General features: G+C 47.0%; 3 protein-coding genes across 4 annotated transcripts in view; 2 read left to right on the top strand and 1 right to left on the bottom strand.

Moving 5' to 3' along the window:
• LOC120542105 overlaps nt 1-10395 on the top strand; it is a 32183-nt gene extending 21788 nt beyond the window's left edge. For both annotated transcript variants that reach the window (XM_039774268.1, XM_039774267.1), the window contains exons 8-9: nt 4874-7095; nt 7958-10395. In XM_039774268.1, coding sequence (XP_039630202.1) covers nt 4874-7095; nt 7958-9255 — 3520 coding nt within the window. In that variant the 3' untranslated portion in view covers nt 9256-10395. The remainder of the gene's footprint in view (nt 1-4873; nt 7096-7957) is intronic.
• c13h11orf1 (chromosome 13 C11orf1 homolog) lies at nt 10387-17149 on the bottom strand. The gene is made up of 4 exons (XM_039774274.1): nt 16838-17149; nt 13315-13525; nt 12913-12985; nt 10387-12802 (listed from the first exon to the last, which is right to left on the bottom strand). The coding sequence occupies exons 2-4, from the start codon at nt 13522-13524 to the stop codon at nt 12672-12674; spliced, it is 414 nt and encodes a 137-aa protein (XP_039630208.1). The 5' UTR covers nt 13525; nt 16838-17149; the 3' UTR covers nt 10387-12671.
• Nucleotides 17150-17310: 161 nt separating this feature from the next.
• coq4 (coenzyme Q4 homolog (S. cerevisiae)) lies at nt 17311-22467 on the top strand. The gene is made up of 7 exons (XM_039774270.1): nt 17311-17429; nt 18576-18749; nt 18825-18921; nt 19006-19108; nt 21810-21939; nt 22022-22115; nt 22200-22467. The coding sequence occupies exons 1-7, from the start codon at nt 17342-17344 to the stop codon at nt 22354-22356; spliced, it is 843 nt and encodes a 280-aa protein (XP_039630204.1). The 5' UTR covers nt 17311-17341; the 3' UTR covers nt 22357-22467.
• The last annotated feature ends 39 nt before the right edge of the window (nt 22468-22506 follow it).

The following is a 22506-nucleotide window of genomic DNA, read 5'->3' as shown; positions in this document are numbered from 1 at the left end:
AGTATCTACACTCATTATTTAAATATTTCTCTCTTTGGTAATCATGCATAAAGTTTAACGCCCACGAGTCTGAACATTTGTTAGCAAAAACCCACACGGGGTATCTAAATGCCTGCTATGCATGTCTGATAGTCTCATGTATGACTGACACAGCTACTTTGAATTATGTTGGGCTTTCTTTAACTTTGTAAAGTGATATTCTAAGTGCCAAGTATACACACAGATAAATAAGTTCTCTCTTTTGCTTTATAAGGACTAAAGCAGAAACTAAAACCTTTTCACATTTATGTTTAAGTGCTATTTAAAAAACATGTTATTGTGATGTGTGTGTGTGTGTGTGTAAAAACACAATTGTGTTTGTAAAATTTGGAACCTAAGAAAACTTTGAAATCTGAAGTGACAATGATAAACTATAATAAATATGTTGAGGTCATAGTTCAATATAGCACTTCAATTAAAAAAAATGATGCACAGGTTAAAATGCAATTGCTAGGGCAACATAACCCCTGACTTGCAAAGTGTGATGTGTTTGACTGTCTGCAGTTCTCCCAGGGCCGAAAAGCAAAACCTCTTCTGTCTTAATGGTTACAAACCCATAATAATGTGAACATTTTAAGCATGTGATTCTTTGTTACACATCTCTTCATGAACCCCATCAGTCACCGCACCAAGAGATCAGTTGAAGATGCTGCTCCATGGCTGTCTGGGATGCCATCTCTGGATTTCAGTTTAGCATTTGACACAATTAAACCAGAGCTTCTCCAAAGCAAACTCCTTAATATGACTAGTCAATAACTTTTGATTCAGCTTTACCTCCCCAGAACTCAAAAAACTTCAATCTAACCAACCGAATATACTCGCAGATAAGTTCTCCCGCGGATAAGTTGGGACTTGATTTTTACTGTATAATTTCTGATATTATATAATGTCGTTCCTATACGTTGAATGCGGAAAACTCACACTATTGATCCAAGGGATTCTGATATGCTAACGCCCACCTGAGAGAGTAACCACTGAGCACACGGCCTTTTCTTCTATGTAGGTGTGGCAATGCGCTGTATCAGCGTGTGCTCCTGACCCCTCTCTCTCTCTCGTTGCACACATGACCACACAGTAATAACTGAACTATTCCGTTTTGTATCTCGCACCCTAATACACCTTTATTGTAAGATCATCCCTTATCTATGATGGAGCGTTCTATCTGAAGAAAATATGAAGCTGGATTTAAATGAAATGTTGTTGAAGTAGCGAAATAAATTGGGAACTGCGCTGCTGCAACAAAATTTGATGTGTCTGAGAAATTGGTGTGAGATTGGAGGAAGCAAGAAGATGTAAAGAAAAAAAAATGTAAGCATCACATTTTTGAACAGGCGTATAAGTCAGTCTGATTTTATGATTGATTTTTCGGGTTTCAAGACCCAACTTATTTATGAGTATATACGCTAAACTACGTGGTGCTGAGGTGTCACCCGTTGCGTGGCTAAACTTGGGTCCTAATCTGGGATCCTGAGTTGGTTTGTCATGTGGTGGGTGCGGCAATGCGCTGAATCAGCACGTGCTCTCTTCCCCCCCCTTAAAGATCTACAGTATGTTGTATGGACTGCTGTACAGTTCTGTATATTATTATTATGTCACTTAGTGTTCATTGCATATTTGCACAGTAAACTGTTTGCTGCCGTTGTTCAAAATGTTGTGGTGATGTTATATACAGTATTGAATATTGTACTGTTGATTATGTTTTGCTGGTTGAACGTTTCACTTCCGTGTCAACTCGGCCTGTCTCAGAATTGTGGCCTGAACGTTACTCATGAATTTGTGGTTAACGATGTCTATGTTTCACGTTGCACATTTACTGTAGCAGACATCCATTCTGCATTGGCACTACAACGCTGGCCCAGCACTGCATCTCACTGCCTACAAACGCACAGACCTTTTCAGGAAGGAATTTTTACATTCTTCACATGAACACATTTTCCTTGTAAACCAAATGCTTTTGGCGGACATGTGCTTGAAAGTCTGCCAAAGTCGATGGTAGCTTACACATCCAATAAATCAGAAGCTCAAAAAATGGCTCGAAGCAAGATGTCCATTAACAGTCAAAGCCAGAGAAACGTATACTGGGGGCTATGAAGAAAAGATTTATATTGTTTTGCTGGACAGAGACAAGGAGGTTACAAAAAAATTATTAAAATGAGATGCTGCATATTAAAATATAACCTAGTAGAAATTTGCAGCTTTTTACATTTATTCATATAAATATATACATTTACTTATTTGGCTGACGCCTTTATGCAAGGTCACTTACACCATTTATGATACAATTGGTTCCTTTGCTTTTTGGTGTTTTAGTTGGAGCACAGGCAGATCACGCGACTTATCATAGCAGGATGAATGCACAGCCTTAGGGTTTGAAGTCCAATGCTTTGACAACTACACCGCACTTCCTCTTCTATAAGTCCGACCATTTGAAATAGAGAAAATGTAAAGGACTTCATTGAAATGACATGACGATACCTTGCATTTATTGTAGAACTATTACAATAACGGGCGCTAGAACAGTAGTGCATAAACATTAGTAGGACCAGTCTGTATTAAATGGCAAGGACCTTGACGTCATTCTGTTTGTTGTCGTAATTTTTTTTTTTGTTAAAAATATTTTTGCGAGAAGCCTAAAGTAAAATAATAATAAAAATAAAATATAAACGTATATGACAATACTGTAAATATAATTAATATTGCCTTAGTGTAAAACTTTGTAACAATCTGTAAGACACAATATCTGAAGAAGATATTTAGGTAAAATTTTCTATTTTTTTACCTAATGAAATTCCATTTCTTGTAAATATTCTGTCTGAGTTTGGCAACACTTTGCCTTGTTCATGAATCTCTACAACCTTGACAACAACATCTGGAAAACTTCTACCTCTTGATAATGCAACATATAACTCACCGTGGCTGAATGCTGCCTCTGGCAAGTAAATTCCAACTTTTTCTAAGGTTTGCTCTTCTGAGTCTCTCTTTTAGCGTTTTTCTGACGCTCATTTTTCTTCAATCGATCTTTTTGCTCGTATTTTTCTTTGTCTTTCAGCCTTTCTTTTGTTGATGTTGACTTGCTGAGCTGACCGTTCTTCCAGGAGATGTTGCTGATATAGGATTTGATTGTCTGTGTCTTTTGTCCTACTTGACGTGTCCTTTTTTTTGGGTGGCATGTTGTTAGTAGATATGTCCGTAATATTTTCTTTTACAGTAATACTGGCTTGTATGTGTCTGTAATATGCGTCACTGTATTGTGTGTCTTTAATTTTCTCTCGCAGTAATACTGGTTTGTATTTCCATAAAATGTCTGTCATTTTCTCTGACAATAATACTGGCTTTGTTGTCCGTAATATGACTTTAATTTTCTGTCACAACAGTGGGCAATCAGCAGTGTCTCCCCAGCAACTGATGTAATGTGTGGCGTGTAGCTGATAATCGTGCCCGTGGCGTCTCCCCAGCAAGTACTGTTTAGTTCCTCAGCAAGTACTTTAATCTGTGCTGGCGTGCAGCTGATTATTGTATGTGTGGCGTCTCTGCAGCAACGGATTTTATGTGCACGGCCGCAACAACCCAATCAGCACTCTCCCCAGCAATGGTGTCCTTTATTTCTTATCATGCGCGGCCGTGGCAAGGCCATTCAATGTGTGCCCAGCTTCCAGTGTGTGTGCGTCCACAGTGCCGCGCGCATGGGCGGGGCATGGTATGATGCGCGGTGCGGCCCCGAGCATGCGCACTTCACCAGAAGACACACACGCACGGACACCTGGACACACACAGGGGTTTTATTAAAGAGGATATCCTGAAGGCTCCACTGTCGCCGCTGTTGTCCCTTTCACATCACTGAACTGGTTCTCTGAAGCACTTCATCCTGCACAAGGTGGGCTATAGCTGGTAAATACCCTGGGGGCACAGGAACCAAAACACAGAGGCCTGTCATCGGTATCTTTACACTGATACCCACATTTAAATTTGTTCATAACTGGTCAATTTAGACTCGCCCAACACACTGTGTCTTCATAACCTTTGCACAGTAACAGGATGCCCTGCTGGAAATCAGTTATTTTGCTTTTGTCAAGCATATTTAATTAAAGTGCATGTCTCTGTATTGTAACTGTCTTCTACCAGACAGTTAGTAGAATTTGTGTGCTTTATGTTTGCACTTTACACAGAGCACATAAAAAGTCCAAGATCAGTGCGGAGGTTTTTTGAATGGCCTCTTGTAATCATTTAAGGAGCATATCACAAGGTGCTGCCACCTTTTTAATTCTGTAAAATCATTTTGCTCAATTTTAAGAGAGGTTTATGACCCAAAGTACATTCCTATAATCTCTAGACACCTTATTGATACATTAAGCACTGCTGACCTTCAGTCCCTGTCCAGGGGTGAATCTTGTCAAAGTGATCCTTTTTAAGACCGTAGGAAATGTGCAGAGCCTGCCTACTCGAGGCTGATTCACAGTAACTACCAACAGGCTTGATAGACGCAGACATCTCTTCAGGTAAGTTGTACCTGACTGTGAAGAGTCGGCCTTGTGTTTCTGTAACACAATCACGCAGCTTCCTGTTAAGTCATCCTGCATGAAGACTTGGCCTTTGCTTCATCATCAGTGAGTTGAATAAGTGAAGCCATAGTTTGGCCAAGTCATGACATTAAATTGAGTTTGACATGTCGTGCAAGAGTATTAAAATATAATTTTTTCTGAGATTTTTGCTGTAATAATTTTGACTTTATTTTGCAGTGTAAATTTAATTTGTTTAACCTACAAATTGAAAAAGAGGTAAAAGCAAAAATATAAAGTCTGTAAAATCTCCACTGTCCGTCTTTTTTGTATTTCAGGATCCACTCGGACAGCGTAGAAGGACCTCGATCAACATCTCGGAACTCAGAATGTTGCACTAAGTACTTAAAACCTCAGTTCGGTGAGGCTAATGTGGACGTGTTACCTCCTGGTTCTCTCAGTTTGTTGAAACTCGAGGAAATGTTAATTCAGCAAGAGGCAGAATTCAGCTTTTATGGTATCTATGGCAAGGCTGGCTTCAGAAAATCCATGGAGGTCACTCGGAGATCAGATGACTTCACTGTGGTTTTACAAAATGCAGCAAAAGATTTAAATTCTACCAATTTCATTGGACGTTGCACAGATAACGAAACTCTTCTGAGTGATCGGCTCCAAAGCACTGGAAACGTCTGTGAATACCCTGAAGATCTGATGGCTGGTAAGATAAGCGCAGAGGTTTCTGTTTCTCTGCTCAGTTGCAGCTCAGCTCAGTCAAGCTCAGCAAATGAGGAGACCAGTGGTGACAGTGACGTGAGGCTCTCCTCGCCTTCTGGAGATGACAGAGGTTTGTCTAGTCAAATTGTTATCTCCTCACCAAAGTGTAGCATGGCGAATACATGTAAGGGAAGTCTACAGGAAAACTCTGTGGGGCAAAACAGACATGTCCATAACATCCTTTATGAGAATAACCTGTTCGGGGACGCTCTGAAAACTAAAGATTCCAGTCAAAGGCTGAGCGATTCCAGTTCTCCTACCAGCAATGCTTCATTTGACAGTGACATCATTTTTGTCAAAAGCCAAAAACCTCCAACAACACCATGCGATGATGATGTCCTATTTGGAAATGAGGCCAGCCATGGGAAGCAAGAGAAGAATGTCACCGAGACTGATGACGTTATTATAACTGATAAGCACCGTACGCCACTGAGATCTAACCCTGTAGAGCAAGATGACGACGTCATCTGCATTACTCATCCGAGTGACAGGACAGCATCACAGAAGGAGGCGCCGTCCTGCGTGTCGAGCTTCGAGGAGGTCATCATTGTATCATCACAAGAGAAGTCTAAAGTGCATGGCCACTCCAGTCCATCAGATGCAAGGGATGATGGGAACAAGAGCAGAGATAAAAACATAACCATCCCTTACATGTCTCCAGAACATCACCATAATTCACAGAGACAACCTGAAAAATCTGTGGAGGATTGCAAAGAGAGTAACTCGCAGCAAAGACGTGGTGGCATTTGTGACTTGGATGTGACCAGAAGAGAAGAACAAGGTAACGCTGCTCTTCCAGAAGCTTCCTCATCTCTTGTTTGTTGTGTAAATGAAAGCGCCACAAAGGACTGTTCAGTGCTCAAAAAACGTTCTGTGCAGAATGTGGAAGAGTGCCAGGAGAGGATGGAAGCAAATATGAGACCCCGTGATGCCCAGCAGATTACAACCATTAATGAGCGACATAATGCCACAAGTTGTGAAAAAAAGGATTTGTCGCATAAGGTGAGCTTGGCGTATGGCCAACCTGTCGAAGGATCATTAGGTGTAGCGAAATCCATGTGCCAAAAGAAGTCTGAGGTTTGGGTGAACATCAATGCCTTATGTCAAGGAGACCATGCTGAGGCTCAGCCAGATGTGAGCAGCCAAGTGGAAGAGGCCATTAAGGTGAAGGTGTGCCACACTTCGACTCCTGAAGTTATGAGCCAAAATGATCTGAAGAGTAAACCTGTAAGTGCCCACTGTGTTTCACAGGAGTTCAGTACGGTAGATGTGCAGCGTGCCAGCTCATCTGATGGCAAACCTCCCACCTTTATGTCAGACAGTGGAGGGCCTCAAGAAAGCAATAGTGGGCCTACTGGAGACTGTAAGGACGCAGTCAGTGGCCAAAATAAGAATACCAGGCTTCAGAAGGCAGTCCAGGCCTATGGTATGGCATTGAGAAGCGACATCCAAAGCAAATGCCAGCAGCTTCAGGGGAACTCTGTAAGGTTAGAAAGGACAGCAGATCTCCCTTTCCCTGTCCTGAAATCTGTCACTAGCCCCCCACCAGCGAACAGACCAAGTTCGACCTGTGCCCCTGAAAACTGCATCCTGTCTCTGAAGAAGTATGTCAACAATTTCAGCCTACAAGCTCATAGGGCTGAACCAATGGCCATCAGTTCTTCAACCGCCAAAGTGTGCCAAACTAGTGCCACATCAGAGGTGGCCTGTGGCAAACTGCCAGCACTCTGGAAGCAAAACTGGGATGGCATTAGAGAAAGAGGATATGACCACCGGGCCAGCTCAGGTAAGATTTGAATTTGTTAAAAACAAAAAAAAGAGAAAACTTACAGGGTGGCTAGGGGGTCAAGAAGAAATTCGAAAGCACAAATTGTCACCTGATTGTGCTCATCTCTATCTATCTATCTATCTAAAAAATGTGAGGTTTGAATACACAATGGGGGTCTGAAAATCGATGGTCCACCTTTATGAGAAGAATTTAGGAGTCCTAGTGGACTCTAAGCTATCAACTCCTAGACAGTGTGCAGAAGCCATTAAAGAAGACTAACAGAATGTCAGGTTCCTCACACCATCGCCCTCTCCTTCCTGTGTCTGAGCCAATTCTGCCCCAATCTACCACTCCCCTGTACTGCCGCTTCTTTTAGTTTGATGCCCACCTCTCATGTGGCACCTTATCAAATGCTTTCTGAAAGTCCAGATCAATAATCTCATCTGCTCCACTTTGGTCGTATCCTTTTGTTTCTTCTTCATATAATTCCAGCCTGTGCAAAAGACGACCTCCCTCTTCTGACCCCACGCTGACTGGTCAGTATAACTCCTGTCCTTGCCATGTGCTGCTCCATCTTCTCCTTAATAATTCCTTCCATTAATTTTCCAATGATGCTTGCTAAGCTTACTGGCCTATAGTTGCTTGTGTCTTCCCTGTAACCCTTTTTATATACCGGGATGACATTTGCCATTTCCTTTGGGATCTCTCAAGTGTGCAGTGACTTCCTAAAAGTGTGTGTCGATGGTTTCTATCTGCACTCACTAACCTCCTTAAGAACTCAAGGATTAGTATTATGAAGTGTGGCACCTGGTCAATATGTGGCTCTCCCAGATTTTATAGATTTTCTTTCACTGGTCTCTTTCTTCTAATTTCACTGCAGGAGAAGACCCAACTGTTCCATCAGCTGTGGAAGTTGTTACATCTGCGCCTGCCATCAGCAGTGAACGAACTCGAATGTTCCGGAAACGCACCTCATCTGAGGACAAGAATCAAGAAGCCGTTCCTGCACTGGTGAAAAGAAACTGTACCATAGACCACAATCTGGACGTGTGGGGCTCCATGTCAGGGGTGGCCCCAGAACTTAAGAAGAGACATGAAGCGAAAGAAAAATCAAACGTCCAACCAGAGGTGGGCAAGGACCCTAGAGAGCTAGCAGCTGGTGCCAGAATGTGGGAAGATGAAAGTGACCATCTGGAGCAGCTTGGTCTGGCCACACTGAGTAAGAAACCCACGTTTGACAAAAGCACAATGTGTGCCCTCCTGGATATTAAACCACAGGCGCTATATGACCTCTCTGGCCAGGCGGAAGAAAACGGGAAGGAGAGGGAAGGCAGAGTCAAAGACATGGGTCTGAGCAGTTCAGGGGCACCACAAGAAAGGTCCGAAGCTCAAGAGATCATCAGAGGGCCGAGAACTTTAAACAGTGGGGATGTCAAGGTGAAGAGTAGCCCACTAGTTCTTAGTGGTGAGATGGAGGGTGTCGCCTCATCAAAGCACCTGCCGGGCAGAATTAGGAGCTCTGGGAGGAGCACACATGATGACTTAAAACCTTCTCAGAGGCAGAAGGGGACGGAGTCGGACAGCAGAGAGGAGCCAAAAGAGTGTGGGATGAGCCCTTCTGCCCCACTGCTGGGTCCCAGTAGCCTACAGAAGCTGACGGATATGTTAACTCGACAGGGGTGGGACGTGCCAGGCTCTGTGAACAGAGCTTCCCGCCAAGATACTTTGCAGTACTCTGGTAGCAGAGAGTCGCCCCCTTGCTGGAGAGGAGGGTATGGGCGGAATACCTCACCTATAATGGCAGAGCAGCCATCCAGTAGGACCAGAAGCCATCAGCTGTCTAAGTGTAAAGGTGTGCAGGAGCCGTGGTTCAAGACGTCTCCGGCCACTAAAGACCTGCCCTCTCCAGGTGACTGGCAGAGCCAATGCTCGGACACGGGGGCTGCACGGCAGGCGGTGAGGCTGCACCTCTCCTCGGGGGCAGGTCTGAGGATCCGAATGGCCCAGGGGCCGGAGGTGGAGGTGGTCATGCCCGAGGGGGCAGAGCTGACGATCGACCTGCCCTCAACTCAGACCGATGCTAAGGTGGATGCCATCAAATTGCAAGAAAACCCGATGCCATTGCAGAGATCGTGGGCACGAGATCACCACATGAAGCAGGATAAGGCTGTCGAGTAGGTGGACCACTGAGACTTGCCAATCAATCAAGGAAAATGGAAAACACCAGCGGCCCACAGGAAGTGGTACAGATAACCCTCCACTTGTGGAAGCAAAACCAGGTGGGGGGGCATGTGGGGAGAGAAGACCCTAAAAGGAACTCCAGCCTGGTGTCTGCCCTGAGCCTTCAAGTGCAAGGTGGACTTTGATCCACACCTCAGGAGAAGTAGCAGCCCACCTGCGAGAGACACCACAGTGAGGATGACAATGACCACTGACACATTTTTAAGCAGGCCCACCGTCCTCCTAACCCATTTGAAGGGGTCTTGGGTTCACAGCCAGGACAAGTTTGCCATTCTGTGACAGTAAACCCAAACGTGTCCTCATTCTGAGCCATCTGCCTGTCATGGGTTTGTGTCCGCCTGTTAGACCCTTTGCCCGTTTTAGGGAGACTTGTTGCCTCAGCAGCTCACCTTTTACTTTCTCACTGCATTTGCTGCTTGACAGTTGAACTGAAAAAAAGACCAGCAGACAAAATCCCACCAAAGACAAAAACGAAATGACCGAGGTGGGGAGCTGCATGGTGTGGGCACAAATGGGCACATCTGGCGCATGAACGATAAAGGAGCCATCAGAAAACACTGCATAAGGACCCTTGGCATTTAAAATGGCCCCTTTGTTAATCACTTTGTGTTTAACGATTGCGTCTTATGCTTGGGTCCGACTTTATGTACCCAAAATGCTAAGTGCCAGCAGTGTCGACTTGAGGCAGCTGGTCACACGTGTGGTGACTCGATGACCTGTCAATTCACAAACGGGTTACATTGGAGCATTGAGACTAAGGAAGTAGAGAAGTGTAGAGGGCGCCCAACGGTGGTCTGGCAGCCGTACCCAGGATACCACTCCCTGAAAGTATATTTTTATACTTTAATGTGCTCCCCGTGTTTCCTTTGGCGTGGATACTGGAGGTTCAGGGTCTCCGACTGGGTTGGGGGGGGGGGACTGGGGGTTTTAGGGGTGTCAAAGTGATGGCAGAGGAGTGCCAGATACAGTGAGAGTCCACCACCGATGACACAAGACAGAGTGTTTATGTTTACAGTTTTTAAGAAGATCTCTTTATTTTTTTATGAAACAAAATAAAAGTCAAAACACTTGAGGTCACCAATGGTTAATGTTTATAACCCTTTAAGTGGTACAGCGGGGGGGGGTTTAGAAGCCCCAAGTTATGAGACCCTTTCTCTAGCATGCACTGCCATAATGTCTTTCCATCCTGCCGTTTTGTGAAGGATTTTACTTGCAAGGTCAATGGGTGGAGTGTCTGAAGGCTTGGACTGTCCCATTGGCACCCCGGTGGACCGCAGCTCAGCCTGACACTTGTGTCTTTGGGACGGGGAAGGTGACGAGTGACCAGAATGGGATTTGAACCCACGTTCCTAGAGGTGTGCCAATCACAGCTGGCAATCTAAAAGGAAAAGCCAACAGCATGGCAGGGTCTGAGATGTGAGAGCCCCTCACTATCCAGCACGGGCGCTCATGGAGGTCACCCTTTAGTAACTGGCCTTAGTTTTGGGGGGTGGTGGCGGACCCCCTCCTGCTGCTCTGCTTTGGCTGGCTGTGGACCTCTGTGTTCACATGATGGAGGAGCTCTGAGGCCTCAGTCTTCAAGTGCTGTGATTAGAAGGCCGAGTCACCTGTGGTGGTCAACTCGAGTGGGGTGGATGGAGTGACGCCAGCCCCCCAGTCTTGCATTCTTTGTCGGTGCCCCCTGGGAGTAAATTCTGTGCTTTACACTCGATGGCTTATCTTGGTCAGCAGCCTTCTCTGAAGTCCACTTGGTGTCAACGGCGACCCCTCAACAGGACAGCACGGGGTTTTCCGGGTGGTCTCATTTGGCTCTTGAGACACAGCAATGTTTTCCAGTGTCAGTCCTGCTGGACCCCTGGGACTGCTGCTCTGTTTCATAATCTGCTTTAATTGACCTGATTATTAAATGATGAAGGGGGAGCCCAGTGGTATCCAAAGCCCATCCCAGGGCCCCCGTGACTGCAGTGCATCATTTAAGCCCCCCCGTCACACTACACGACTTTTGCAGTTTTTAATTTACTGAATTGGGACATGTTGGTGACAGCCAGTCCTGTATTTTGACATCCTAAATGACAGAGTCGGACCAGTCTGTGTCTCGCCTGGCATTGTGTGTGTGTGACGCCAACTTGGATGTAAGTGGATGTCAGCCATACAAATGAGAAGCTCATCAGTCTGACACCTCCTGTTTGTTAAACTACACCAGATTGGGTAAAGGAGAGTGTGGAGCCATGCTGGTGAAGACGGGCAGCACAGTCATCGGCTGTTAAAATACGCCATGCGTCAGAAATGTGAAACTGCTAGCAAGTCATATAATTTGTCATCCCCTGAGACTCCAAGTCATGTAGTGTGACACCTTCAAGGAGGTGAGATTGGGGTCTGCACTCATCTCTTTTATTCTGCATTAATACAATTTATTTTTCTAGAGCCCAAAATCACACATGGAGGGCCGCAATGGGCTTTAACAGCCCCTCCCTGCCTCTTGCCAGCCCCCCAGCCTGGACTCTCTTAAGACAAGACCAGTCTCTGGTAGGGGAAAAGATGGAAGAAACCTCAGGAAAGGTGGTTCAAAGAGAGACCCCTTACTAGGTAGGGTGGGCAAGCATTGGGTATCAAAAAAGGGGACATTAAAACACACAGCAGAACACAAGTCATCCTAATTAAGATAAGAGCAGGATGGAGGGATTCACGTTAGCAAGCAATTTGGAAATCTTTGAAGTCTTTTTTTTTTTTCTATTAATCTGCCTTTTCTGAATCCTTAATTGTCTCTAAATGATGAGAATAACGAGTGGCGTAGAGATGGGGACAAGTGCCACCGATACTTGAGTGTCACCCCGTCATTTGCCAGTCTGACCGATAATTATTCAGAACTGGAGAACGATGACGATCTTACAAAGCCAGACCCTCGTCCCCATGTGGGATCCTCAAATGCTCGCTCACTCACCACACTCCAGTAAAGTTCAACAAACGCGCTTTGGAAGTTCCTGAGGTCGGGCCTTTCATCTTTCAGCATCATCTGCCGCTGTGTCTGCTCCACTCGATGTCAAAGGAAGCAAATGACAACAGCGTTTAGAATTTACGACGACGTAACACGAGGGAGATTTTTACGTTTCTTACAAGTGTTGACCTCGTGCTGCTGCTCTTTTCTAATAAAAAAAAAAAATCTGAGAAGACCAACAAGAGGAGGAAAAAACTGAGAGAGCAGAGAGCTGCGGCCACAGGGGGCGCCCCTGAGCTGCCGCCTGAGGTCTCGGCCGTGTCCATCCCATTTAAAGTGGGCGGCAGCCTGCGGTGGTCTTTCAACGGTGATGGACACAAAGAGAGGAGCCCGCTGCCCATCCAGCTCCTCAACCTGGTCACTCGCTGTGTCCTCCTTGACCTTTGCTGTTGTAGTCCAACTGGTAAGTTGAGTTGGGGGTCCGCTTCACCTGGGCTGGGTCCAGTTGAGGTTGGTGACCTGGAAAGGCGCCCACCTGCTTTTTAAGGTCTACAAAGTAAATAAATAAATAAAAGGTCCAATAAGTAGACATCCACAGAGGGCACCAGAGTCTCGGTGCCCACTGGCACCACAAATGAAGCCAAGGGTGTCAAACTCACCGGTGGAGCTGGTGACAGCGCTGGCATGCGTCCCATAGTCCGAGGTGTGGGTTGTCGTGAAGTAATGAGCAAACTGCACAGAACACAAACAGCAGAGGGTTAGGGGGCCCTGGTGGGCATGTGCTGTAACACAACAGCGCCTCCACACCGAGACCCCAGAATCGGCGAGGTTTGCCCATTGGCCCTCCATTGGGTGTCATGACCTCTGGCTTCACCCACGAAAGACGGGCTGCAAATCCGGAACAGGGATGGTGTGAGGAGCAGAGCCGTGGCACACGCTTACCTTCTTACATGACCCCCTAAGTCTGCGTGGGACTGGCGCCTTATGGTCTGTAAGGCTTGTGGAGCTACTGCCCATGTTATGTACCCACTGTGCTCGAGGGTGAAACCCATTGTATTTACCTGGGTGGGCAGAGGCCTGCTCCGGGTGGCACTGCTGACACTGAAGCGCTCCTCATTCCAGTTACCGATGAGCGTTTGATTTGTGTAGGCATCCTCACTGGTACCGCTGCGCCACCCGTACTGCTTGAACTTCATGCTGTCATCCAGGTGCCACCACACCTCCCCGTGGCCTGTGGCCCTCAGCATAGAGCAGAAACTCGAGTCTGACATTCTAGGATTAAAAATACAAGATGAGTGTTTAGCCCAGTTGGCACATGTTTAGAGTCTGCATCTCAGGCCGCCTGTCCCCTTTGGCTGCCATTGTTTCTTTATTTGTACCTTGGTAGGGTTGATCTCACAGAATGAAAGTGCAGTCTGCCATGGGGTGAACTAACCTGAGGGTAGCGCCAAGGAGCCAGAAAAAAGGAACAGCCAGATGCAGGGGTGGGGAGAGGGTGGGGTATCACTGCAGCCCAGAGCCTCCACCCTGGAGCTCCAAGTAGGTGGAGTTGACTTTCTGGGCAGTTGTCATTATTTGAGTCACAACCCTCATTGTGACCAGCATGTAATGGGGCGGACCTCTGGAGGTCTGCAGCTGGACTCCTAGCGCCCACTGAAGTCAACTCCACATACCTGAAGCTACAGAGTGGGGGCTCTGGGCTGCAGAGATAGATACTTGGGATCAGGCCTGAGGAGTGACGTGCCAGCAGGGGGAGCTACTCCACTTTAGCTTTGCAGAGCCCGGCTGTTCCACTAGGGGGCAGTAAGTTATGTCTGAATCACTTTTGCCTTTCACTTTATATAGCGCCTTTCACAGGCTCCAGCAATATTGTATGCAGACAAAGCAAGCATCTCTCCCAAGTGAGAAATGGCATTGGCTTTACAGGCTTAAGCCCCCAATCTTTTCATCCTTTTATTATTTATCCAACCCCCAAACTGTTCTTCGTTCTCTATGCAAATTTTAATGCCAAAGAGCCCAACCAGCCTCTCATCCTTTAAATGATACGCATATGTCGACATGCTGGCCTGACGCCCAAACCAAGTGCTCTTTGTTTATACTTGGACACCCACGAAGGGGGCTAAAGACCCTGAAACAGTCCAAACTTAAATACACCCCAGCACTGGAGTCAGTAGTGGCATCTTAAAGAGGGTGGGACATTACAGTGGGGGTCAGCCATTTAAACCGGAAGCTGAGCCGGGGGTTGTGTTGGCAGGTGAGACCTGCTTGAAGTGAACCGCCGACTCCATAGGAGTTCTGAAGGCTCGAGAAGAGATTTGAACATGGCTGTCATATCAAAGAGTTTAGAGGGGAGTGAGGGGTCCCCTTGGAAATTCATTCAGCGTTGGGCAATGGCGGTGGGGATGTACAACTTGAGGAATAGGGAGTGGCTAAACATGGGTAGAATCAAATGTTTAACTCCTCCCACAGTCCGCAGTTGTCAAGCTGCGCGCCAGTCTAGTGGGGGGGTCTCTGTTTTTGACGTCATTTTGGCTGCGCGATTCTCTTCAAATATAAATCCGCCTATAAATCGGTGTTAACTCAAGCTGTCCTGACCTGCCCATCCAAGCCGCTTGTATTAACGTGCGCTCTTTCTTCGGTGTCAGATAACGACTTCAATCCTCTAAGGACTCGGCAAGCTTTTATGTCTTTTAAAGTGTAAAATGAGAAAATTAAGACAACGGCGACCGATAACCGCGAGACCCCACCGAGAGGCACTTAGACCTGCGAACGAGAACCGCGAAAGTCGCCGCTTTACCTGCCGGTCGCTTCTGTCACACCGCCTCGCCGCTTACTGTTTGGCTGCGTTGCCTGGGAGACACGGGGGTGCGCAGTCGGAAACGCGCAGTGAATTCTCCGCGACTGGCGGCCTGGTAACAGTGGCGTGTGTGTGTGGGGGCTGTTATTCTGTGCCCGGGCGCAGCATCCAGGGGGCGCCAAATTGATGTTACGGAATTTTAGTAACTCTTAAATGCCCCAAAAAGTAAACAAAAGTCATTCGCATACTCAGTCCGTCACTCCATCAGTAAGAGGAGATCTTATTCTTGTTTTTTGTCTCTTTCTGATTTCGAAGCACGTATTCGTTCTTTATACCCAACAGACAATAATGTACCCCCTCCGTTACTGTAACATGCTTGACTCCCACCCAGAAACATTTTTGACGTTATTTAACAGGTCGCGCGACTGACATGAGGCATTAGGGTGTCCTTGTCTGTCTAAGTTGTTGCAAACGCCATTTCTGTGTGCCAAGTGATTTGTGTTTATGTGTTTGATAGAAAATTGATTAGGCTGTGGTGAAGAATTCTAGGAGATGGCTGCAAAAGTCTAGACATTTCCCCCATCATACTTTTGTACGAATAAATTGTAAGTAATACAGTTTTTATAAATATATAATTATTTTTTGCTTTATAATTTGCTACATACTTTTTTTAAACCATTTTTAAATGCGGAAAACGATTTTTTTTTTCTTACAAAAACTAATGGCGGATTTAGATTTTAAAGAACACGAGGCGTCGTTATCATTTTCGGAGACTTATATGAAATGTTTTTCTTAAAATACTATTATTTTAAATACATTTAAAAAAAAATCCTTTTCTTCCCCATTGCATTTTGGCAAACAGGAGGGGGCGCGAAATCTTCAGTTGTCCCCGGGCGCTCGCTGAAAGGGGCGACATTTGAAGTGGCACAACATCTCTGTGGCGATATTCTACAAGGCGACAGTAAATACGTAATACTCAAATGAGCTGTGATCATAAGCACTTAAGTGGGCCATGAAATCTGTTTGTGGTGTTTATTTATTTCTGTATTCATTGAACTATTTATTCCTGCCTTCATTTCACCGCACCCAACACGAAATACGCAATGAAATGAAACTGCGCGGCCGTGACTGCGTCCCCTGCCACCTACCGGCCTGTCATCAGTTCCTTTACTATCCCAGCCTGAAGTGACATTTCTTGTGCTTCTGAAAAATGTTACCTTCCACTTGGGGACAAATAAAAATAATGCCCTATCTATCTATCTATCTATCTATCTATCTATCTATCATATAGTGCCTTTTATTTCTATTATGTAGTGCCTTTCACGTTTATCTAACTAAGCTTCGACTTCCCGGCCCTCCTTGCGTTTCTGCTGTGAAATTCGTCCTTATTGGCCGGACGCTGTCCCCTTTAGCGACGCCTCTCGAGTCTGCACCAATCAAAAAACGAGTCGCCGCTAGAGCCCACCCCTTGACTTTAACAGTTTATTTCCATTTATGAATGACTAACTAAGCACATAAACAAGTATCCAAATCTAAAAACATTTTGTGACACATTTGATTATGCTCACATATAGTTTATTATTATTTACCACTTGTCACATTACACATTAATATGTATTTGTTTATTCGTTCATTTTAAATAATCCTAAATATTTCTCCATATGCAACAAATGCTTTACCTCGGGACTTCCATCTTCCTTACCTAAAAAGTCTCCGAACACATTTGCTGTGACCAATGCAATTTCATTCAAGCAGGCATCGGCACTTTCACATAAAACAGGGCTTACTGGATGGAGGCAGAGGACTCCACTAACTTGCAGAAGTTGGGTGAAGGTTCTGTTGTGGTGATAAGATGGTGTCCGAAGTGACGGTGCTGTGTTTGTGGTATCCGCACAGGATGAACATTAGAAGAAAAACTTAAACCAAATGAATGTGTTCTTTTTCTATTTCGTGTCTTATGCGTTAAATGATGAGCGCTCTCTCTTTCACAGGCATTGGCGAGAAATGTCACCCAAACAGCGACAGTCCGAGGATTTGAATCGAAGACGCGCGAGCTGTAAGGCAGCCATATTAAATCCCCTTGAAGATGCCTCTTAAAAGTTTATTTGCAGTCCCCGTGTTTTTGTGGACATCGCCGCTCCTAATCCACTCCCAATCTAACTGGGCAGGACGGTTTCGTCGCTAGTGCTGTCGATCCTGGTTGCCGTGCGGCGTGTCCTTCGCGAGCCTCCTTACCGAGACGGCGCTTAGCTGACAGCCTGTGGGTGTGACGTCAGAAGAAAGCGACACGCATGGCGGCGCTCAGTACGAAGACGCTGCTGAGGGCGGTTCGGTCATCGTTCGGACTGTCCAAGCTGTCGGCGGCGCAGGGCTTTCTCGGTAGTGTAACTGAATAAAAAAGGCAGTCTGAGTTGGGACGAGTGACACGGTCGGGGAGTTTGCGTTTGTAAGTCCAGATGGACTCCGGTGAAGACCCACAGGGTGGAGGAGACGAGCCGCTCGGTGTTGAGCGGACTCCAGAACGCTCGTCTCTACAGTTTGTTTGTTAGTTAAATTAAATGATTAACAGTTCCAGCCATCGTATTAACCTGAAGGGACGCTGGTCGCCAGGGGTGGCGCAGAGCTAATGCTGCTGCCTAGCAGTGAGCAGACCGGGATTTAAGGTCCAGGTGGACTTTGCATGTTCTCCTCGTGTCTGCGTGGGTTTCAACGCAAAGGTCAGGCAGATTGTCGATGGTTACTTGGCCCTTTATGTGTGTGTGTGTTCGCCTTGCGAGGAACTGGCGTCCTGTTCAGGGTGTGTTGCTGCCCCGTCACCCTGCTCAGGGTTTAGAAAATGGACGCTGTCCACTCATGTAAATGTAACTCGTTACTTGCCACCTCTGGTGGTCGGCCACCTACCTCCCTGACCGGGCGACTCGGCACAGGTCAGCAGGGTGGCGCTCACATTGACGTTCCGTTCGATGGAGCTGCTCTGAGGATGTTCTGGTTGGTTATCAGCAAGTCCACCCGAGCTGGCCGTGTTCCCAGTGTCATAACAATTCTTTGTTTTTTTCCCGTACTAATATTCCTCGTTTCTATTCATCGCCCTCCAGTCATGATGGGTCTAACTGCAGCCTGCCATACCTATGACGTAAGTCCGGTAAAGCCCACAATATGAGTCACGAAACACCCTTTATGCCAGCCAACCCTGATTGTCACCATGGTGTAACTGGGCACGCGATGGGCGTTTCAAGATGGTGACTGACCCCATAGGTGCTGCAGTCTGCAATTACACTCTGTTGGCTTCAGTGCACTGGCGCCCTCTACAGGTGCAGTTTCTGTGGCCCTTGTCCCAGCCTCAGATCCTCTTGCAGCCCCGGGTTCAGGTGTCTTTGGCCCCCCTGCTTCTTGTACATTTCCAGATTCTGCTTAAACGTTACTTGGGTTGATGAGCTGACATTTTGTAACTTCTAAATCCCACCGTAAGCCCCCCATCGGGTAGGGATCACTCCAGCAAGCTGATGTCAACGCTTTGCTTTTTAGGACCTAGAAGATGGCGGTCACAGCATCCCGAGTTGTTCACCCCCAAGGATGGTTACTATGACGATGAGTGTTATTCTGCCCTCTACAAGACGCACATCCCCACTAACCCCCTGCAGAAGGGGCTTCTGGCTGTGGGAGCGGGCGTCATGGCCCTTTGGGACCCTTATCGTCACGGTAAGACCCCCTCGGCAGTCTGTTTAATCCCCTTGTTTGCAGACTTTACATTTGCTCCTCTCTTTACTTTCTTAGACATGGTTGCAGTTTTAGGGGAGACGACGGGTCACTTGGCCCTTCAGAGAATACGAGAGAAGATGAGAAACGACCCAGAAGGAAACCAAATACTGCAGTAGGTCATCGGCCGGCTGTGGGGGGTGCCCAGGCAGGTGGCTGTGGTCAAGGCCTCTACTAATGACCACTTTTTGTGGTACAGGGAGAGACCCCGAATCCGCCTGAGTACCCTTGACCTGACCCGACTCGACGCGCTGCCAGATGGGACCTTTGGAAAGGAGTATCTGCAGTTTCTGAACGTCAATGTGAGTATCGCCGGTCACGTGACCCTGTGGACCGTAACGTCGTGCCATGCCTGAGCTCATCTTGTACCTACTGCTGAACTGCCAGGTAGAAGTGGCACTGTCTCCGAGTTCATGTTCTGGTCCCTGCCACTTCCTTATCGAGGACCAGAGACCACCGGCTCCATCACAAATATCGGGGCGCTGTTGTGCATTGTGTTTAGTTCACGTGAGCCATTTGGAGGCAGCAGCACTCAAAGCAGGCGGGCACGATGCCATCTGCTCAGGTGAATTTTTTTTTCCCAGTGCCCTTGTCATTTTTATTAAAAACATGGAGGTCTATTAAACATTTTGCCAAGCTACCTGATAACTGGGGTGGCCTGGCATCTACTGGTTTATATGCTTGTGCCCCAACTGAGCTCCTAGGCCATCACATCTTGTCCTGAAATGTGTTTGTGTGATCCCTGGACAGAGACAATGCTTAAAAAAAAAGGTGACGGGATAAGCACAGTCTGCAGTCATCGTCGCAACCAGTGATACCAATCCAGGTCGTCATGCTGGCCGTGTCCCAAGTCTACTGCCACCAGACACACGGCCTAAATTGAAATAGCGCACTCCACAAAGCCACCCATGGTAGTTCAGCGTATGCCATACTGTGCCCTCTACCAGGTACCATAGTTATTAATAATGCAGCCAACAGCATTTGAAAAGCTGTGCCAGTTTAGATCTCAGCTTAGCTCCCCCTGTCTTTATAGTGAGTCAGGGCACTGAGATGCCAAGGCTTAATTTGTCATTATTGTCATGTGTACAGAGACCAGTGAAATTCTTAACTTCCATGGGCTAATCGGCATGCAACACACCGACCCTGTGCAGCGCCATGACTGACGTTAGGGAGATGTGAAAGGCACTATATAATCATCTTGGGTCCTTATTGTCAATGTGTAGAGTCTAGTGAAATTCTACTAATCAACATGTGACATGTCACCTCCCTCTGACACCATGATGTGTGACAGATTTTAAAGCAAAATACTAGATAGAAGTGAAAGGCGCTATATAATAGGTTCTTATTGTCTCGTGTGCACAGTCCTGTGTGCTGTCCATTTCCTTATATGGCCATCCAAGTGCAGTCTTCACAGCATGAGATCCACCTGCTCTGCCAGGTAATTCCTGCTTGCATGTCCTCATCAACAGGTGACACTTTGGCACTGTCATTAACGAGCAGGGCTACCTCACCTGATACTTTTGTCTTTATTTCTATCACGTTTGTCAAGTTAATTTTTTTTCCTTTGCCAGCTTCCCCGTGGTGCTGCCCCCACAATCCTGAATATGTCTGTATTGCCACGTGTTCACCCTCAGTGCCTCTCCAAGGTGCCCAAGCTCTGTCTTGTCACTCTCTCCATCCCTTTCTTCTAATGTGGACATCTGACATTACAAGCCTTCTATGTGCCTTGTACTGGGGCGCTATATATAACTTATAATGCCCTATTAGTCTTTTCAGTCACTTCTGCACACACTGCAGATGTGTATTGTGATGAGTCCACTAGGAGAGTAGATGGGCATTTCCCTGTAAAATCACATCTCACAAGGCGCTATATACACACTTAGCAGTCTGACTCCTTAAAGACGTGGCTGCCTTGGCCTTCAGAGACTCCCTTTTCCCAGGTGGGACTAGTGGGAGAAGGACACCCGAAACAGCGGGTTCAGAGTTTCCACAGAGTGTGCCATCTGAGGGGATTCACTTTAGCAAGTGCATCAGAATTTCGCTGTACAAGTCACACTAGTGACACTAAAACGGGACATTAGAATGAATTGAAGTCGGCCATATGCTGTCAGGACACTAGGGGGCAGCAAGCACAAGGAACTGAGTGCTGGAGGAACACGTGTGTTAGTAGATGACGCAGCGCCTTGACATGTCACTAGAGGTCACTGCAGTGTGGCACCTGCCATGTTTTATAGGACATACTTGACTGGCGAAGTCACTCAAAGCTTGAAAGGCCGACAGGGAGCTTGCCCGCTTGTGGTACTGCCAAGGTCTTTAGGCACCTCGCCTGGCCTGGCCAGTGACAGACTGTCTTTGTTTGCCTGTTAATTTATTTGTCCCTAATCTAAGTCAAGTCTTAGTAAACCTTCGCCATTTTAATAAAAGCTGCCATCCCTTTTGCCATTTGTATTCCAAGATGCAGAGACACGTATTAAATGTCTCGCGTCTCTCTCCACTTTACATTAAATGCTTTTACATTAGGGGCTTCTGTGACAAACTTTAAAGAAATATCCGGAATGTGCCCAATGGGTACTCTGGCACCAGCTTGTTACTCAGTGAAATAGCCCATGCCCGTGGCTCCTTACGGTGTGATGTGGTGCCATGTCTTTCTAAATGGGCACGGTACGGCTGGGACAGACACAGGCTACCCAAAACTCCCAAGTGGTGGGCCTGTAAATAATAGGGGGGTTTAGAGGAGACGCTCGTGGCCAGACCACCTGTGAATTCGAGCGGCACATGCAGCCAGCCCCTCGTTTCCAACTCAGACTCACTTTTTACGTCACTCTTATTGAGCACCAAATGCTGGCCTGGTCGGTCATGCAGCAGTTTCCATGGTAACGCTTTGCCCGGCCAGCCCGAAGGTCAGCTTGGCGTCTGATTTTTGTTCTATCAGCTGCTCGTCTTGCCTTCCCACCCGCTGTCCTCAAGGTGGCGCCTGCCAGCTAACGGCTTGTGTGTTTTCAGAAGGTGACTCCAGACTCGAGGGCAGATGTGAAGTTTGTGGACGACGAGGAGCTGGCATACGTCATTCAGCGCTACCGTGAAGTCCATGACTTTGTGCACACGCTGCTGGGGATGCCCACTAACATGCTGGGTGAGGATGCCGTCAAGTGCGCCCGCCTCGTGACTCCACTTGTGTCCGCTCACCTCCTCCTTGGCACTCCTTCTCATTCCAGGCGAGGTGGCTGTGAAATGCTTTGAGGCGGTACAGACCCGCCTGCCCATGTGCATTCTGGGAGCAGCCCTGGGACCGCTCCGCCTCTCTGCCAGGTAAGCTGCAGTAGCCCACGTGGCCCTGTCCCTGCTCTGCCATGACGTTCCCCCTCTTACCCTGGTCTTTGTCTTTTGGCTCAGGAGGCTGCAGATTTTGACGACGACGCTGGTCCCGTGGGCGCTGACAAATGGGCGCAATGCTACCTTTATGATGAACGTTTACTACGAGCGCTACTGGGAGATGGACGTGGAGTCACTGCGGGAGCAGCTTGGCTTAACTCCTCCACCGACCTTCTAGTGACAGCAGGGGGGCGGGCGGGCGTGAAGTGGGCATGAAGACTGCAGCCTCGGGGTGTACAGAAGAATGACTTTGGGAAATGAAAGAGTTAATAAAGCAGGATGAGATGTGCCTGGGACTGAATGTTAACTGGGAAAGTGTGACGTGTCC

The sequence above is a fragment of the Polypterus senegalus genome, chromosome 13, assembly GCF_016835505.1.
Source record: "Polypterus senegalus isolate Bchr_013 chromosome 13, ASM1683550v1, whole genome shotgun sequence".
Classification (NCBI taxonomy): domain Eukaryota; kingdom Metazoa; phylum Chordata; class Cladistia; order Polypteriformes; family Polypteridae; genus Polypterus; species Polypterus senegalus.
This window is presented reverse-complemented; position numbering and strand designations above follow the sequence as displayed.

Bases quoted from the DNA above. Each gene is read 5' to 3' on its own strand.
- c13h11orf1 (XM_039774274.1), bottom strand. From the start codon at position 13,524: ATGTCAGACTCGAGTTTCTGCTCTATGCTGAGGGCCACAGGCCACGGG. The intron at 12,986-13,314 runs GTAAATACAATG...TGTTCTGTGCAG, and splicing joins GCAGGCCTCTGCCCACCCAG to TTTGCTCATTACTTCACGAC. The intron at 12,803-12,912 runs GTGAGTTTGACA...TTTACTTTGTAG, and splicing joins CGCTGTCACCAGCTCCACCG to ACCTTAAAAAGCAGGTGGGC.
- coq4 (XM_039774270.1), top strand. From the start codon at position 17,342: ATGGCGGCGCTCAGTACGAAGACGCTGCTGAGGGCGGTTCGGTCATCG. The intron at 19,109-21,809 runs GTGAGTATCGCC...GTGTGTTTTCAG, and splicing joins TGCAGTTTCTGAACGTCAAT to AAGGTGACTCCAGACTCGAG. The intron at 21,940-22,021 runs GTGAGGATGCCG...TTCTCATTCCAG, and splicing joins GATGCCCACTAACATGCTGG to GCGAGGTGGCTGTGAAATGC.